At 42.2% G+C, this 18,754-nt stretch overlaps 1 protein-coding gene across 3 annotated transcripts in view; it reads left to right on the plus strand.

Annotated features, from left to right (window-relative positions):
• Positions 1-3,015: 3,015 nt before the first annotated feature.
• Positions 3,016-18,754, plus strand: part of Stim1 (stromal interaction molecule 1) — a 200,666-nt gene continuing 184,927 nt past the window's right edge. For all 3 annotated transcript variants that reach the window (XM_076846756.2, XM_076846754.2, XM_076846758.2), the window contains exon 1: positions 3,016-3,763. In XM_076846756.2, the coding sequence (XP_076702871.1) occupies positions 3,625-3,763 (139 nt within the window). In that variant the 5' untranslated portion in view covers positions 3,016-3,624. The remainder of the gene's footprint in view (positions 3,764-18,754) is intronic.

Genomic DNA, 18,754 nt, shown 5'->3' on the forward strand with positions numbered 1-18,754 from the left:
AAGAAAGTGAAATAAACTTCCATGCACTTTTTTACAAAGCAATTTTACCCATAAGAAATGATGAAATAGATAAATGAAGGAGGGATATCTAAAACCTGCCACATGACCAGTAAGAAATTCCAACAATCAACAATTGTTTTCAATGACCTGCCAAGCACAAAATAAAAAACTACATAAGAATCAAACTTCCATGCATATTAGAAATGATTCGATTTACCGAGTCCCACACAATTCAAAATAGATAAAAATTTTATTAAGTAACTTAAAAACACTACCTATTAAACTCTTGCACTGTTTCTTTAAAAGTACTTATAAAATTATCAAACCTAAATGATTCTTTGTGGAAATAAGTAGTAAAAATTCAAAATCTAGAGATCCACATTAAGAATGAGATATTAGGGCTGGGGTTATGGCTCAGTGGTAGAGTGCTTGCCTAGCAGCACAAGGGACTGGTTTTGATCCCCAGCACCACATAAAAAAACAAATAAGCAAAAATAAAGGTATTGTGTCCATCTACAACTAAAAAAAAAGATATTAATAAAGAAAGTCAGTTTAGGCTGGGTGCAATGGCATTTGCCTATAATCCCAGCAATTCCTATAAAGGGTTTTATATTTTATTTATTTTCATGGTGCTGGGGACTGAACCTAGGGCTTTGTGCGTGAAAAGCACAAGCACTAAACTGAACTACATCCCTAGCCCTGGGTTTTGTAGTTTGTTGTACAATATTACAAAAAGAATTTGTCATATAAAAGTTCAGATTTCTATCTTCTTACTTACAATCGGTCAACAGTGGTCCTACCTTCCTGTCTGCTCACCAGTCCACAATCCTCACTACTCCCTATTACTCTCACCTACTTCTCTCAATCATATAACCTAGTTGCTCCTTTTGTAGTTTAAGACTCCTTGCTCAGAGTCTAGGATTAGTTGAATCTAGATAATGGGTTTGACTTCTAGCATGGCCAATTTTCCGGCACATAGCTGTAATTCAATAAATATTTGAGTGATCTGCAAGGCATGGCACAATCTGAGAGACTTGGGAGGCTGAGGCAGGAGAATCATAAGTTCAAGGCCGCTTCAGCAATTTAGTGTGAACCTGTTTCAAAATAAAAATTTTAAAAAGGTCTGGGGATGTAGCTCTTACTGGTAGAGCACCCTTGGGCTCAATCCCTAGTACTGAGAAAAAAAAAAAAAAGGTGCTCAAATGAACTAATGCATGACAACCAACTTTTACTGAACACCTGATATGTGCAAAGTCTATGGCTGGATCCAACTGTCACAGACAAGAATGACCTCTGAAAATTCAATCTCCTAACTATGGGGGTAAGAGCACACATACCTATGGTCCAACTCTGACCACAGACTGATTTTGAGGGGGTGGTTAGGGTAGGAGTTTCTAAGCTTTCAGACATCGAACTGTGTCTGGAAGAATGGGAGGCCATCTAATTATATGAAAAGCCTCCCCTGCAGAAGCTACAGCAGAAACGCAGGCTGTGAGGTGGCTTTGTTTGGGAAACTTAAAGAAGGACATGGGCTGGGGGTATGTAGTTCAGTGGTACAGTGCTTGCCTAGCATGCTCAAGACCATTTGATCCCCAGCACTGAAACAAACAAACAAACAAACAGAAACAACAACAAAACAACTCAGTGTGATGGGAGCTTAAGAGAGTGGGGGAGCATAGTAATAGATGACGTTAGTCATGTATTTTTATATCAACAGCCTAACTCTTAAGCCAGGCAGCTGTTGGGCAAATCCGTGTCCTGGTCTTCAAAGGGCTTGCTCAAAACAGGAGTGGTTTAGCACTGTCAATCAGAGAAGAGACTGGGTCTAAACCCTTCTTTGCCTTGGGTGCCAAGGACAGGGTAGGGCACAGAGGAGATTTCAGTAAAGATCTGCTGACAGTGTGCTTGAGAAAAGAACAGGAAGTGCAGGCTTTGTTGAAGGAGGCCCATATGAGGCTCTCTTTGGGGGCACTGGTTCTCAAGTCGCTGCCACTTCTTTCAACTGACTTTGAGAGCTGGGAGAGCGAGATGCAGGGAGGAACCAGTCACAGGCCACACCCGCAAAAACCTCAAGGGGTGGGGGGCTTGAGAGGCAGGTAGGAAAACGGGTTATGAGAGCTAAGCGAGGGCATCCAACTTAACTTGGAGGGTTAGTTAGGGTGTGTTCAGAACGCTTTTAGCTCAGACTCAATATATGTGTAGGGGGATTTTACATACAGGGTCTGGATATTTCACTTTGCTTTCGTCATAATTTCCTCTGAAAATAAATGCTCACTGGCCCTAATGGGCTTCCCTCAGGGCGGGTCCTCCCTTCACTCTCTAAGCGGGTCCTCCCTTCACTCTCTAACCCTCTGCAAAGGGGCAGGGCCTCCCAGGAGCTTGTCCCGCCTTCACTACCTAGATTTGCTCACCAGGGGCCGCTGCGCACGGGAGACCGAGCGCGCGGGTTCCCAAGTCGCAGAGAGGCGGAAGCTGATTGGTTGTGAGGAGCGGCGGGAGGGCGGAGTCTGAAAGGCCGGTTGAGAGTGGGGGGCTGGTAGCTCGCCCCCCCGCCCCCCCCCCTCCGGCCAAACCCAGACGGTCTTTTTGTCGCCTCAGGCGGCTCCATGGGTGCTGTCGTTGTGTCGGGACTTCTGTCAGCCTGGCTCTAGAGCTGAGGCGAGTGGAGCAGCACCGCGGCCTGGAGATCAGGGCAGGGCAGCTACCGCCGCCGCCGCCGCCGCCGCCGTCGCAGGCCTGGGTTACCTGAGCAACTGCGTGTCAGGAGCCCTCCCGCGGGCCGGCGGTTAGCGCGGGAGACTATCCGGAGGAACTAAGGAGGCAGGGTCCTGACCTTTGGTTTGGGACCGGGGTCCTGGAGGAGACCAGCATAGGCTCGGGGGTCGGGGAAGCCTTTTCCAACAGGTTATTCCGGGATAAGCTCTGGCACTGGGGCGGGCCCGGGCTTCGCTGGGGGCCGGGCGGCGCGGGGCGGGCCTGCGGGAGAGCACGCCCCCGCCCGCCCCGGGCCCGCCCCGTGCCGCCCGCCGGCTGAGGAGCCGCTGTCCCGGGCCTGCCTGGTGTGCGTATGCCTGCTGGACCCGGGCACCGCCGGCTGCCTGGGCACGGGACTGGGCGGAGGCGCTGACCTCGGCCTAGGAGGCTTAGGATCCCGGAGACGCCGCTACCCGCTGGGGCCTGCGAGTCGCACGCCCTCCCCGAGCTTCTGCTCGCCGCTCCTTCGCGGGGCGAGGTCAGGTGTCCCCGTTCTCTTCTTTCCCTCCCCCACCTCGGTACCCGCGGGAGATCCTGCCCGCCCCCTTTCTCAAGGGTGTAGCAGGCTGCGGAGCTGACGGCAGCCCCGCAGCCACCCTTCCCAAACTCTCCGGAAGCCGCCCGAGCTCAGGCCGCTGCAGCTCAGGCGGACCCACTGTTGGACCAGAGGCCCGGTCCTCCTCCCGCGCCCAAACTTGGAGCACTTGACCTTTGACTGTCGGAGGAGGCAGGCCCGCAGGTGGCTGGACAGCTGCGGCGCTGGGAGGGCATCTTGCCTGGGGACCGTCGGCTGCACTCCCGGACTCCGGGCTTTGCTTCTGGGATTGCAAGGTGTCCACTTAAGGCGCATGTGGATTGAGACCTAGAGTCATGGATGTTTGCGCTCGTCTTGCCCTGTGGCTCCTCTGGGGGCTTCTTCTGCATCAGGGCCAGAGCCTCAGTCATAGTCATAGCGAGAAGGCCACAGGAACCGGCTCAGGGGCCACTTCTGAGGAGTCCACTGCAGCAGGTAAGGCCTTGCTGCGGGCTGGACTGTGCTGTGGGCTTTAACTTAGAACTGAGTAGCCCAAAGTCAATGTAGGTTTGTACATATGAGGTTGGTGGAGGATCCACACATTATTGTCTAGTTTCAGGCGTCCAAGAAGTTCTTTCTGTTAAGGGGTCATGGCTAATGTTACTATCTCCCTGAATAACTTTCCTCATCCCTCCTCAGGATGTCTTTTGTTGCAAGGAGAAAAAGACTTTGGGGGCACTTTGACCTTTCAGATCAGGCTCCATCTTAAGACTACTTGTGTGGAAGGATGCCCTACTCAGCTGCTTTTAGCCAGTTTCAGCACTTGATAGTAGAGGGGGGTTGAGACCACTCAGGCTGAGCAGGGAAAATCAAGGCTGGGCCAGCTTGTTGTTGGATAGCCTGGTGTTCAGGTTTCTGTTCCAACCACCATGGGAACCCTAGTCCCTCCCTTCCTTTAAGTAATCTGTCTCTTAGCTGGGCCCAATTGACATATCAAGGCAAATCCTTAGATGGGATCTTATTTACCACTAGGGAGTAAAATGGCCTTTATTTGGACATTAGCATAATATTATTTGTGGGATTACTTGTTAACTTACTTTGTTTCTTCTGACTGATGGGTATAGATATTCCGTCTTATTTTTTTATCTGTCCTGATTTTTCCTGTGCACTTGTTGAACTTGTCACATAGCAGGAGTCCTGGTTTACTCTTGCAATAGAAAGGAACACTTTTTAAATCCACTTATTTTACATAAAACTTTGAAGATCGGTTGCCTTTTCTCATTTCTCTTGCCTAGTGGCTCTGATCTGTGACCTGAAGGTGGGGTCCCCCTCAGGGGGTTGTTATACTGAATTATTTTGAGGCTAACAAACTCAAGTGAAGGGATGGCGGCTCAGTACCTGCTGATGCAAGTAGGAAAAGAAATACAGTGGTCGGAAACTTTCATGGATGGATCCAGAACCTGGCATTAGTGGTAGGCCTTTTCTTGGGTACCCCCACCCCAACCTTAAGTTACTTGACTGGGCTCTGTGATTCCAGATTCCCCAAGGGCTGATTTCTCAATAAGGCCTGTGTTGTTTTGTATGCAAGCATGGCACTCTTAGCTGTTAATTTTTAAAGATAGGGGGTAGGTTCTTCTTTCAAATTAATTCTGTCTCTCTATAGGAAATTTCCTTGACTCCTGAAGCCTAGCCCTAAGCTTGGTTCTTACTGTGCTATGAAAGACATCTGAGGAACACCTCTGCTGTTCCCAATGATATCCCTGTTTATAATTAATGTGTCCCATTTTTCCCACTTCAATATATGAAACTCTAACCATGAAATGAATACTTTTGAGAGAATTCTATTTTTTAGATTCATTTTTTTTTTTTTTTTTTTTTTTTTTTTGGTGGGGTAGGGGATCAAACCCAGGGCCTCATGCATGCCAGGCAAGTACTGTACCACTGATCTACATTCCCAGCCCCCCAGCCCCTAAAAGGAATGTTTTGAGTTTTAGGCATTAGCTAGCTCTCAAGAATCTCCTCTCCTACCCCAAGGTAAGAGGCATTCCAGCATCCCTCAGGATCACTCCATGACTTAAACTTATGGAGACAGCCCTCCGTATAACATATTAAAGAGGCCTATACTGAATCCTCATTTTTGGTCTTTTTTTATTGATTTTGTCCTTTTCTTTCTCAGTTCAGAAATTGGTTTCTCTTGCCACAATAGTAATGAATTCTAGGGAGGAATGTCTCAGAGAGACATCCTAGGTGCTATGAATGACTGGTTTGTGGGAACCTGGATGTCCCATTTTTCTAGTAGGTTATCCCATTAGGTCTTTCTGGGACTTTGTCTCTGATTCAGACAGAGAAGAGGTGGTTCATAGATTGGGTTCTGCAAAAGGGTTTGGGGAGAAATTTTCTATGCAACTAGGAACCTTTCCAACCCCTGTGTATCCTCACAACACAGGAGGAGTATTTATTTATTTATCTATCTATCTATTTATTTATTTATTTAAAGTTGTTGATGGACCTTTATTTTATTCATACATTTATTTTATTTATTTGTATGTGGTGCTGAGAATCTAACCCAGTGCCTCAAATGTGCTAGGCAAGCGCTCTACCACTGAGCCACAACCCCAGCCCCAGGAGGAGTTTTTTGCTCTTAAAGCTACCACTTTTCTAAGTCAGATTCAACATTCCTAGTAAATTTGTGTTCTCTTCAGTTTGTATTTTATAGTTACACAGTTATTTTTTCTATAAAGTCTCATAGTATCCCTTTTGGAATCAAGGGTAGGATAATACATCCTTATTTGCATGGGTGAAGAAACTGGGTCCTGTGCTTGGTGTTGTAGGCAGTCTTCTGATGCTTAAGTACTGGACTTTTCCCATCTTCTCAGGTCCTGTCCTGATTAAGAAGTGCTAGGTGGGACCAGAGACTCTTGTTCTTTGGCAATTAGTCAGGCCCTGGTGACTTCATAGCTTAGATCTTTGGAGAGTGTGTTGTAGGTACTCAGAAAATTCAGTTTTGGATAAAGGTACCTGTCTCTTAGTTAGGTGTAAGATTTGATTCTAAGAAGGATTTAGTTAAAAATGCTTTGTCTTTCCAATGCATACACTAAGTATTATTAAATGCCTGACCCTGCAGTGAAGGCAGATGCTCTGATAGGAGGCTTTCTTAATGAGCAGTTTAGAGGTCTTTTCTGACACTTTCTGACTTTTTAATAGCTTCATACCCAGCTGTGTTAAGTTACTTTCTCAGTAAAGGTCTGTGCCTGGCTGTGTTGCTACGGGGCCTGCATTTCTGAAGTTGGCCTGATGGATAATGGAACTTTGCTTAGGCTTCAGAAACTCAAAAATGTTTTCTGTAGAGTATGTACAAGGTGGTCTGTAGTTGGGGCTGCCAATGTTGGAAGTATTGAGGGTCTCTAATCAAGAATTGTGATTTGGTTATATATAGCTAAAATAGGGCCTTGGAGGATAGGCATCTTAAACAATATGAAGAGTGCTGGCTGGCTTCTCAATCAATCCCTAATAGTGTGGCAGACCAGAGCCCTGCCTGCCCACCCAGCTAGTTGCTGCTGCCTCCAAGGCTATAAATGGCCTGGCCATCTTGGTAGCTATGCTAATTTTAGCTGAGGGTGGCTCCCGGAACTGGGCTGAGGCCAAGAGCAGGTGGGTGGGGCTTGGCTGAAGATAATACTGGGGGTTGGGTAGAGGGACACTAATCCTGAGGCAGCCAGGACATCATCTGCTTCCAGGCCTCAGCTTTGACAATCACCTTTAGCTAGGTTAATTGATTCAGCAAACACTGAACAATGCCAGCTCATGTGCTGTTTATTCAACAGGTATTTGAGTGCCTGTCCGGACCAGTTACTTTGTATGTTTTCTATGGGGATTTAAGAATGAACAATACAGTCATCTTCCCTACTTTGTAGAAGTTAGTCTTGTTGGGGAGATGGAAAATAAACACAAAAATAAATATATTATTGTGGTAAGCGACACAGAAGAAAACATAAACAGGGTGCTCAGGGGAATGAGAAGGGAACAGAGATTTAGTTAAAACTGAAACCCAGTGTCTAGTAGGAAAGTTAATACAGTAACATCAATAATAATAATAATAATAATAATAATAATAATAATATTTATGTGGCAGACACAATTATAAACATTTTATTTTGCTTAATTCCTACAACCATCCTGTGGAATAGATATTATTATCCTTATTTTGTAGGTGAGGAAATTAAATCATAGGTTAATAACTTGCCCAAGGTTATACAGATAGTATAGAATCCAGGTAGTTCTTCACCTTACCTCTACCTCAGCCACTAAGCTTTACATCTCTCAAAGCTTTGTGATATCCAGACATGGTGGTACAAGTCTGTAATCCCAGTAATTTGGGAGGCAGAGGCAGGAGGATTGCAAATTCAAAGCCAGCCTCAGCAATTTAGTGAGCCCCTAAGCAACTTAGTGAGATCCTGTCTCAAATTATAAAATAAAAATGGCTGGGTATGTAGCTCAGGGTAAAGTGTCCCTGGGTTCAATCCCTGGTACCAAAGCAAAGTGAAGAAAACCAAACAAAAGAAAATCCAAAATAAACAACAACAAAAACCACCACCACCACCAATGACAACAATAAAAAAACAACTTAATCATAAATGCTTAATGGAAGTATTTGTGTGTGTGTGTGTGTGTGTGTGTGTGTGTGTATAGACACACGTGTTATGTATATGTAATATGTAGGTGTAAATATATATGTACACACACATATATATGCATACACATACATGGCTGTTAGAAGCCCAGAGGAGCAAGTGACTAGCCTGTCTGGGAGAGCTGGGGGAGGTTTTACAGTTTCCCCCATAATTTTTTTCAGATCTTGGGGAGATGAAAAGTGGCTGCCTAATTCACAAGAGATGGAAAAATCAGTTAGTTCAACCCACTTGTTTTTCCATGTGAAGAACGTGAAACCCAGAGATGCATTAAATAATAGTTTTTGAAGTTTCAACTAAGTTATGGTACAATACTAGAGTAGGATTTGTGAGTCGGGGACCCACGCGTTTGAGTGCAGCCTTAACAGTTTAGTGATCCCTAAGCAATTTAGGGAGATCCTATATCAGAATAAAAAGTTCTGGGCTGGAGTTATGGCTCAGTGTAGAGCACTTATCTAGCATGCATGAGACACTGGGTTCGATCCCTGGCACCACATAAAAATAAATAAGGTATTGTGTCCATCTACAACTAAAAATTAAAAAAAAAAAAAATCAGCAAATGAAGTAAGGGAAAAAAAAAAAAAAAAAAAAACGTCTGGGGATTTGGCTTAGTGATTTAGGCACTGGGATCAATCCCTAGTGCCCAAAACCAAAACAACAATGTAGCAATCAGATTATTTCACCTTAAAAAGCCCAGTTTTGATACAAGTCATAAGATTTGTTTGGCAAGAAAGGGATGAGTTCTTATTGAGGGGAGTGGTTGCCTAGGTCTCCACAGGACTTGGGTTCCAGTCCCAAGAGTCCCTTTTGGTTTCCTCCAGGGCTGCCTTTTGAGAAACATTGCTGAGGGCTTTGAGGGCATTCTGTGGTACATTTTCCTCCATGGGAAATGATTCTCCAGAAAACTCAACTACTCTGGCTGCCAGGCTTTTAGGGAGAGAAAAGATACCAAACAGGGCCCATAGTAGAGATTTTTTTTTTTTTACACTGATAACCAAATTATGAAATATTAAGATATATAACAAAGTAAAAAGATAAAGAATAATGTATTGAATATCCATGTTAAAAACAGTTTAAGAAATAAAACAATAACAACACAGAGATTTCTGTATGTCTTCTAGGATACTTTGTATACATTTCTAATTATACACACACACACACACACACACACATGTATATACATATATACATATATATAATGTATGTGTGTGTATATATCCAGCTACACACACAGCATAGGTCTTTGTGGAATTAAACAGTTTTCCAGCTACTCATAAATGCTTTCTCCTAGAGAATAGCAATGATACACACACACACACACACACTCCTTCACAAATGTAAGATCTTTGTGGAGGAAGGAAGGAGGTGTTATACTTTATCTGTTTTTATTGTGCTCAGCCTAACTTCTATTAAAGTTTGTTGAAAAACTGGAATGATAGCCTGTTTGAATGGATTCTATTTTCTCTCTTTCAAACTATCTTATGTTTTAGTACACACATAATCTGGGCCTTTCCTCAACCTTTATAGATGTTGCTTCTCACCTAGGACACTTTGTACTAAGTTTCATCCAAGTTCAGATATTTTTATCTTTTTTCAATCTTTTATTTAGCATCATTTTTGTCCATTTTAAAGATGGAGGACTTGTTGCTGAGAAATTTGTGTTCTAGGTTACAGGGTTAAAATATGGCAGAATCAGAACTCTTGGGATCTATGTACTAAGCCCATGCTGTTTTTACCAAAACATATTGTTGGCATGTTCCAAAGAGGGAATTTCCTTGCTGATCAGGCACTTAGAGCTTTTATAGTCTGATCATAGCTGAGTTGACAAAGGTTTTTGAATAGTATGGTGAAAGCTGTGCTGCTCTGGGGGATAGAGTCTATATTGTTGAAGTTATGTGTTTGTGGGTCAGCCTTTTTTTTTTTTTTAACCTGTCTGAGATTTTATTAGCAGGACAGTAGTGGCCAGTTGCAGAAGAGAAGGGATCGAGAGAGAGAGAGAGAGAGAGAGAGAGAGAGAGAGAGAGAGAGAGAGAGAGAGAGGGAGGGAGGGAGGAGGGGAGGAGGGGAGGAGGGGAGGAGGGGAGGAGGGGAGGAGGGGAGAAGGGGAGAAGGGAGAGAGAGGAGAGAGAGGAGAGGGTCAGGTCAGTTTATTATTCCATAAGCTTCTAAAGGGTTAGGACAGCAGATGTTTAACTTTTTACTTCAAACTTCTAGCACAAAGTTTGACATGTGGCATAGTTTGCATACTATAACATTTTTAGAATTGAACTGGATTTATTGTCTAGTTCTGCTGTAGTTTACTAGGCATACGATTAAAAGCTGAAAAATATTTTCCTTGGAGGTGTTAGGTAAATTGAAAGAAATAAGCTTGATATATTTAGAAAGTTCATTCTTAGAATTTCTCATTCACTTGATAAGTAAAATCTTGCTGTATTTGTCAAAACAAACAACAACAATGACAAAAAAGCAAAAACACCCAATCCAGAGCAGTTTGGGACCAACAGGTTCACTTCACTTGGAAGAAATTTGTGAAAGATTTTAAAGAGGCCAGACTCTTATAATTGCTATTCTCTAGGAGAAAGCATTTAAGAGTATCTGTAAAACTGTTTAATTCCACAAAGACCTATGCTGTGTGTGTAGCTGGGTAGAAGCCTAGACATAAAATAGGATGATTGGCTTTGGTTTGCTGAAGGGTCTGAGTTGGCCACAGTCATGAGGCATAACTATCTGGATTTAGAGTAGCTTTGGAGTTTGAGTCTCTTTCCTTACTAGCTGTGGATCTAGTAGAGGGTAAGTTACCTTATCTCTCTCAGCCTTAATTTTTTCATTTGTAGAAAGGGAATTACCTTAATGAAAAAGTTTGTGGTGAGGATAAAATGAGACTTTTATGAAAGGGCATTATAAACTATAAAATGATGTACAGTTGGGATAGTGTAGTTTTCTCAATCTTTGCTTTTGTGGGCCTGAGAAACAGTCAGAATCTGAGTGTTTACTTAGGTAGCATGTCTCTAAGGGTAGTTGCATCTCTGAATCTTATTTCCTAGAGTCTTATGGAGTTTTTTTTTTTTTTTTTTTGGTCCTGGAGCTTGAACCCAGGAGCACTTAATCACTGAGTCATGTCCCCAGTCCTTTTTTATTTTTATTTTGAGATAGGGTCTTGCTAAGTTGTTGAGGCTGGCTTTAAAATTAGGATCTTCCTGGCTAAGTCTCCTGAGCTACTGGGATTGCAGACATGAGCCATCATGCCTGGTTTATAAAGTCTTTTTGAACTCCCTTTTGGTACCATACCTTTTGGTTTACATGACTTCATTGCTTTGACGTGGGCTCATCTTTTCTACTCCTCTGATTCTTGGGCTTTCCTGAAGTCTCGTCCTAAGTTAGCTTTATCCTAGGCTCTAGTCCTGTCTCCCAGCTCCTTGATGGGTACCTTTGATTTTGCAGCTTATTGTACAGCCACTGCTCTTGGATCCTTTGCTACTCCAGCATGGCTTCTGAGAGTTAGATTTATAGATGGCATTGAATTGGGATTCACACATTGACAGATGAAAAAATATTCTTTTTTAGGCTATTGGTATTAGGTGCTAGGACTTAACATCCTGGTATATCATAACTGGAATGGATTTTAGGGACTTCTCATTTTAAATACGAGAAGAACAACTTGCCCAAGATTTTGCTAAGCCAAGGCTAGAATCTAATTTTCTCTGTTTTTCATTTGTTATTCCCACCCTGTTGTGGAGTTTCTAACCTAATGTAGTCATCTGGTATTGTTAGGGGTCTGCAACCTGTAAAGAGGAGAACAAGAAAATAGTTCACAGTATTGTATTATGTTTACAGAAATTGGACTGGACAGAAATAGGAGTATTCAAAGTCAGTGTCAAGTGCTGCTTTCAGGGAACCACCTAGCTAGAGAGCATTTATATTCCAATAATATCTGTTGCATATTGTTTTAGTCAGCTTTTTCGCTGCTGCTACTAAAAGACCGAGCAGCACAATTATAAAGGAGGAAAGGTTTATTTGAGGGCTCATGGTTTCAGATGTCTTAGTCCATAGAAGGATGGCTCCATTCTTTGGGACTCCAGGTGAGGCAGAACATCATGGTGAAGAGTATGGTCAAGGGAAGCAACTCAGTAGTGATCAGAAAGCAGAGAGAGAGAGAGAGAGAGAGACAGAGAGAGAGAGAGAGAGAGAGAGAGAGAGAGAGAGGTCTCTACTCGCCAGATACAAATTTATACCCCAAAGCCATGTCCCCAAGGAACCATTTCCTCCATCCACACCTCACTTGCCCCCAGTTACCAGTTAATCCTATCAGGGATTAATTCACTGATTAGGTTAAGACTATAGCCGAATTATTTCTCCTCCAAACCTTCTTGCATTGTCTCACATGTGAGCCTTTGGGAGACACATTATATTCAAACCATTACACATATGGTGACTAACATCTGAATGCTGTACTGCTCTCTAGTAGTATCAGTTTAGTGGAATAAGACATCTATTGGGATGTGCAAAGTGGGTTCCTGAAGGAGGTGGGTCAGAACCTTATGCAACATGTCTCATTGTTTGGCTTAGCTGATTGCATTATGGATTTGAGGACTCCATAGGCAGGTAAATGTATCTAAAGCCTTGTGAGGTTACTTGTGGCCATCTGGAAAGTGCCAAAGGGAAGCATTCTGGGCACTAAGAATTTGACAAAGCCTTGCCTGTGTTGGCACAACTTGCTAGGCAGGAGAGATTTGAGTAGGGATAGCTGTGTCCCTGTCATGTTTATCAGAGTTGGGCAGATTTATTTTGTGTGAGAAGCCATGCAGGCCCATGCAGGGAAAAAATCTGAAATGAGCCAAGGGCACTATAAATTTGTTTTCTGATGGAGAGCTTGGAATAGAGAAAGTGCAGGTTCTAAAATCTCTGTATGGGTGTTGGTTGCTTTCCCAATTTAGTTCTAGCCTAGACAACTTCACTCACTTCATCTCTGTTGCACTCTCTGCATTCTTGGCACAGCCAGTTTTTTTTTTTTTTTTCTTTTCCCCTTTGTCCTTGTCTGCAGAGCACACCATTACTTACGCTGCTTTCCTTTTGCCTTTTTATGCCATTTACTTTCCTCCTAGAATATTCTCCCCGATCCTTTTTAATTCTTATTCATCTTTCAGTTCTCTATGTTCTCTATGAAGTCTTTCCTGTCACTTATGCTAGTCATGTGATACCTCTCATCTCCAATCAAACTCTGTTGGCACTTACTATCTGCAATACTCTGCATGTACTTCACACCTTGCTTATGTCTCTTAACAGTGAGAGGCAGCTTGATGTAGTATCAAGAGCACTGGGTGCTGCTTGAGTCCTTATTGACAGTATCATTTAAACTATAGTTTCATGCAAGGTGCAGTGGTGCATGCCTGTAATCCCAGCTGCTCGGGAGGCTGAGGCAGGAGGATTGCAAGTTTAAGGCCAGCCTCAGCAACTTGGCGAGATCCTCAGCAACTTAGTGAGACCCTGTCTCAAAATAAAAAATAAAAAGGGCTGGGGATGTGGCTCAGTGGTTGAATAGCTCTGGGTTCAATCCCTGTACTAAAACCAAAAAACAAACAAAAAAAACCCATTATAGCTTCCTCACTTGAAAAAGGAAGTTAAAAGAGAGTTATTGTGCTGGGTGCAGTGGTGCACACCTGTCATCCCAGTGACTCAGGAGGCTGAAGCAGGAGGACTGCAAGTTCAAAGCCAGCTTCAGCAACTTAATGAGACCCTATCTCAAAAAAAAAAAAGGATAGAGATGTGGCTTGGAGGTTAAGCCCTCCCCCCCCCCCCCAGGTTTAATCCCTTGTACCAAAAAAACAAAACAAAACAAAACAAGCAAACAAACAAAACAAAACAAAACAAAACAAAAAGAGTTGTTGTATAGATATTAAAGCCTTTTTTCTTTGCAAAATTTTCTTTTCTCTTGAGGATAAAAGCCATGTCTGGTTTGGCAACAATAGTATCTATCCTCAACATCTGTCACAGTGCTGATCAGACAATTTGTGTCCAGTAGGTATCTATTGAATAAATCAATGCATTACACTGAATGGATTTTAGGTTGAATAGATAGGAGGGAAAATGCCAAATAAATTGACATCAATTCCTGTAAAAAGCTTAAAATGTGCCCTGGCATTGGGTAGATATATATGGTGGGTTTTTTGTTTGTTTGTTTTTTGGTTCTGGAGATTAAACCCAGGGGTGCTTTACCAGTGAGCTACATCCCCAGTTCTTTTTATTCTTTATTTTGAGACAGGGTCTCACTAAGTTGCTTAGGGTCTTGCTACGTTGCTGAGACTGGCCTTGAACTTATGATCATCACCTGCCGCAGCCTCATAAGTCACTGGGATTACAGGCATATGTCACCATGCCCTACTGTGGTAAGTTTTCTGAGAAGTCTTGTGGGCATGATTTTCCTGCCTAACCTGCTAACTCAACTTTATTAGTGATCATTTACTGAAGCTGTGCTCAGTGACAGTTATCAATAGCATTGCAGAATCATTTAGCCATCTGGCAGTTTTTGTTTGCCAAAGGAATGGCTATCCTTAGCAAGTGGTTGCAGTAGGAACAGAGTAGGGCTACTGTCAAAGAGAATATAAGATCTGTGGGTAAGGCTTCCTTGGGGTCTGCTACTTATCTTTGTTTCCACAGCTCATATGGGTTTACCTCAGGTCAAACTTGCATCCAAATGAACAGAATGAACTTTAACTGCTTTTCTTAGCTTGGCTGTGGGATGAAGGAGGGAACCATTTTTTATGATTCCCGCTATTGGGCTTGTTGTGTACCAGGGAGGTAGGATAGTCCTGTGATGATTGTTGGCTTTTTAAATGTTATCTCTCATGCTGAGAACTCCTTGGACCTCTGAGAACTTAAGCCTGAACAGACAGCCCATCAGTTTTCATTGAAAGTATTAGGGAGGTGCCTCTTGGGAGACATGATGGAGGAAGAAAAACAATAAGAGAGTCAACTGTGTTGTCAGCATGGCCCATCTAGGGCAAACCTGTCCCTTTCCTCTGTTATTTATACTTACAGAGCTCATGGCTGCCTTGGGTTGAGCCCTGGCCTAGGTAATGACCAGAAATCTCACCAGCAGGCAGGTAGGCAGGCTTCCAAATATCATGTGCCTCAAATTTTCAAAGTGGATTCAGTAGCTCTGCTTCTATTTGGCTTCTCTCGGTTATCTCAGGCCTCTTAGGAAGCTCTCAGAACTCTCAACACTAAGTGTATATTAAAACAAATGTGTTGATGTTTGCCAAGTTCCCACAGCCAGCTTCCAAAATATAGCGTCCAGGGGAAAAGAATGCCCTTCAGGTACAACATAGATACACAGGTTAGAAAATTGTGTCTTTGTGTTTACGTGTATGTTAGTCATCAAATTTATGGATGTCTAGTTTCAAGAAACTTTCACTGACGAAGGCAAAGATCATTCAAACTTGTACTTCATCATATCTCTGAAGAGATAAATATGTAATTTAGACAACTCAAATAACTTCAATGATAAGAATAATGATGGTAGCTACTATTTATTGAGCTCCTGGGTAGGTGCTTTAAAACTGCACAACAACTTTTACATGTGGATATTGTTCTTCAGTAAACTGTGACTCTTGAGAAGTTAAGGTAATTCTTCCAAGATGTTTGAGCCAGGATTTGAATTGAGCTTTATCTGATCCTAAGATAAAAAATTAGACAACATTGGGCCAGGGTTGTGGCTCAGTGGTAGAGCGCTTGCCTAGCATGTGTGAGGCACTGGGTTCGATCCCTGGCACCGCATAAAAATAAACAAATAAAATAAAGGTATTGTGTCCATCTACAACTAAAAAATTTTTTAAAAAAATTAGACAACACTCTCCAGCCAATTTCTTTTTGGTTTAATAAACAAAAAAGGGAGGGAGAGAAATGGCTATGTGATTTTAGGTACAGGTATGCATTTTGGTTAGAAAGTATATAACTGTTGGTGGCATTAGTTTATTGTATCACCTAAGGGGCCTGGAAGAAACTAGGATTTGGAGTTGGAGGGTTGGAGAGAGGGAAAGAAAGTCTATATTTCAGTATTCTGAATGGGTAGTATCATATTGGTAAAATGTCTAGCTACAGAGTGGTGTATATTCAGTTTTTACCTTCTAAAAATAGAACTCAGATTGAGCTGTTCTGGATATAAACCTTGAGATAGGGACTGTATCTGTGTAGTGTTCTTTACCTCTTCAGTCAGCATCTTACATGTCTGTTACATGTTTTATGACAATCCCAGCCTAGTAGAAGGGCTCAGTATGAGAGTTAAGATGTATATCTATACTTTATATCATAATGAGAATGCTTTTTAAATAGAGCATCTATTCTGTATCAGCATTGGGCTAGGTACTTTCACATACCTGATATTATTTAATCCTCACAGTAGTCTCCTATTTTATAGCTTATTGTTCAAGGCATTCTGTCTGGCTCAGTGCCCTAAGATTGATACTGTTAGTCCTGTAGGAAGAAGAGATCACCTTTGCCTAGAGATCAGAGAAGTTTTGTGGAGGAAGAAGCAGCTTAGTGAGTCTTAAGTACTTTAGGCAGAAATATAAAGAAGGTTGAGGGAAGCATTTTATTCAGAGGAAATGTCATGAGTAAAGGTATAGAGTGGGAAAAACAGGAGAATCTTTGGGAGATGTTAGTCTAGATTGGCTGGAGACTGTTGTCTATAAGTGCAGAAGAGTACTATATTAAGGATGGAAAGGTTAATTGAAGAAAGATCATGGAGGGCCTCAAAATATCAGGATGAAAAAGTTTAGAGTTTATTCTGTAGGCAGGTTTTGAGTAGGAGAGTGACATGACCTGAGTTTTGCTTTAGGAAAATTAATCTCACGGAATATGTTTAACATATAAATAGGAATGAGATAGGAAACAGGGAGCCTAGATGGGTGGCTTTGCCTTTGTTCATAAGTAGTGGAGATCAGAGTCTGCACTGTGGAGGTAGAATCAATAGAACTTTACATGTAGTGAGGTAAGGAAAGAAGAGTCAAAGGTGTACTAATGTTTTAAGTGTGGTAATGAGGAGACTGGTGGTGCCATTAACAGAAAATATATGTATATCAGAAGGAGGGTCAGTGCTAAGTTCTTTCTATCCTCATTTCAGTTGCTCTATTTTATAGGGCCATACAGTAACTCCATGGTGGAATATAAGTCTGAGAATTCAGGTCTTTCTTCTATTTTCAGCTATTAAATTTCCTAACAAAGCTGAGCCTTCTCCAGGAACTTCAGAGAAAGTCCTAAAAATAGACAAACCTGAGTTCAACTCCAGGCTTTGCCATTTTCTGTTTGTGAGATCTCAACAGGTTGCTTTTCCTTTTTAAACCTGTTTCCACATTTGCAAAAAAGGGAACGTTAAACTCTGCCTCATAGAGGCAGTGAAAATACAGGTACTTTGTAAAACTCTTTTTAGTGCTGTGCCAGCATGTGGGTATTATTTCAAGAATATGGCTTGGGTTGGAGCCAATATATGTAATGAATATTTGGTCAAATAAGAGTGGATTTAAACACAGTTTTTCATGCAAGGTTTTCTTTCAACTTGTAGGCTGTCTTAAGCTATCCACTTAACTACAGTTGGAAATTTCTGACTTAGTAACATGCCCAGGTTTTCCGTAGTTAAACATCTCCAATTTTCTAGAGGGATATGGATTTGCTGGCCAAACATTGAGTGACTTTACCCTATGAACTACTTTTGGCTTGAGAGAAGATGATTACTATCCCTTTTCCCCTGGGTCTTTGACCAGCCTTTATATGAGTTCAAGGTGTAAGGGCAGATTGATAGCTGAATTTAGGCTATGCTTGGGTGGGGTATGGGGGGGACCTCCTTGTACGTTAGAGTAAGCCCTGACTTAGGACAAAGGAATCAGGGTAGAACTGCTGTGTGCTTTGAGTCTTCCTGTGGTTATCTCTTTGATTTGGTATACATATTCCTGAGTTGTCTTGAGAGAAGGAATAGGCTGCTCAAATAAGTGTATTGTCAGGGACCAGGGCTATGGTTGGATCACCTGTCTGTCATGGGAACAGGCCTGAAATGGCTGTCTTGTCTGATGTTTAGTTAACATATCCTCTAAGTGAGTGAAGGAGAAATACAAAAAGATTTTCCAGTTAATAAAATAGCTACATACTGTTTTGTAGCTTCCTAAAGCATTTTCTTTCCCTTTATTTCCCTTGAAACTTCCCTGCCCCTTCCTAACCTGGTTTTCTTGTCTTCACAGCTTTCTTTATAGATTATCTCATTTAATAAAAAAGATCACTAGACTAGGAGTTAGGTAAGCACAATTTAGTTGGGTTCTGATACACTTTACCTTCCTGAGCCTCAATTTCCCCATGCTAAATGTTGTGGGGATTGCAGAACCTATCTTACAAAGCTGATATGTACAGATCTTATGAAATGATTTGATAAGCACTTTAGTCTTATAAAAATATAATTCATTATTATTAATTTTTCTCTGAATTATCAGATGATTTTTTTTGCAGTTCTTCTGTTCATACTGTCCTTTTATTACACTAGAGCTTCTAGATTTTCTCTTTTATAACCTTGCTATTTTTTTTTGTGTGTGTGTAGTGCTAGGGATTGAAGCAAGGACCTTGTGCATGTGAGGCAAGCACTCTACCAACTGAGTTATATCCCCAGCCCCATAACCTTGCTTTTAAACTCTTAATTGACACTAAGAAAACTATGGCTACACTGGAATTACAACTGGCTCATTTGTTTGTATGTGGTGCTAAGGATTGAACCCGGGCCGCACGTATGCCAGGCGAGCGCGCTACCGTTTGAGCCACATCC

Source organism: Callospermophilus lateralis, chromosome 2 (genome assembly GCF_048772815.1).
Source record: "Callospermophilus lateralis isolate mCalLat2 chromosome 2, mCalLat2.hap1, whole genome shotgun sequence".
Lineage (NCBI taxonomy): Eukaryota > Metazoa > Chordata > Mammalia > Rodentia > Sciuridae > Callospermophilus > Callospermophilus lateralis.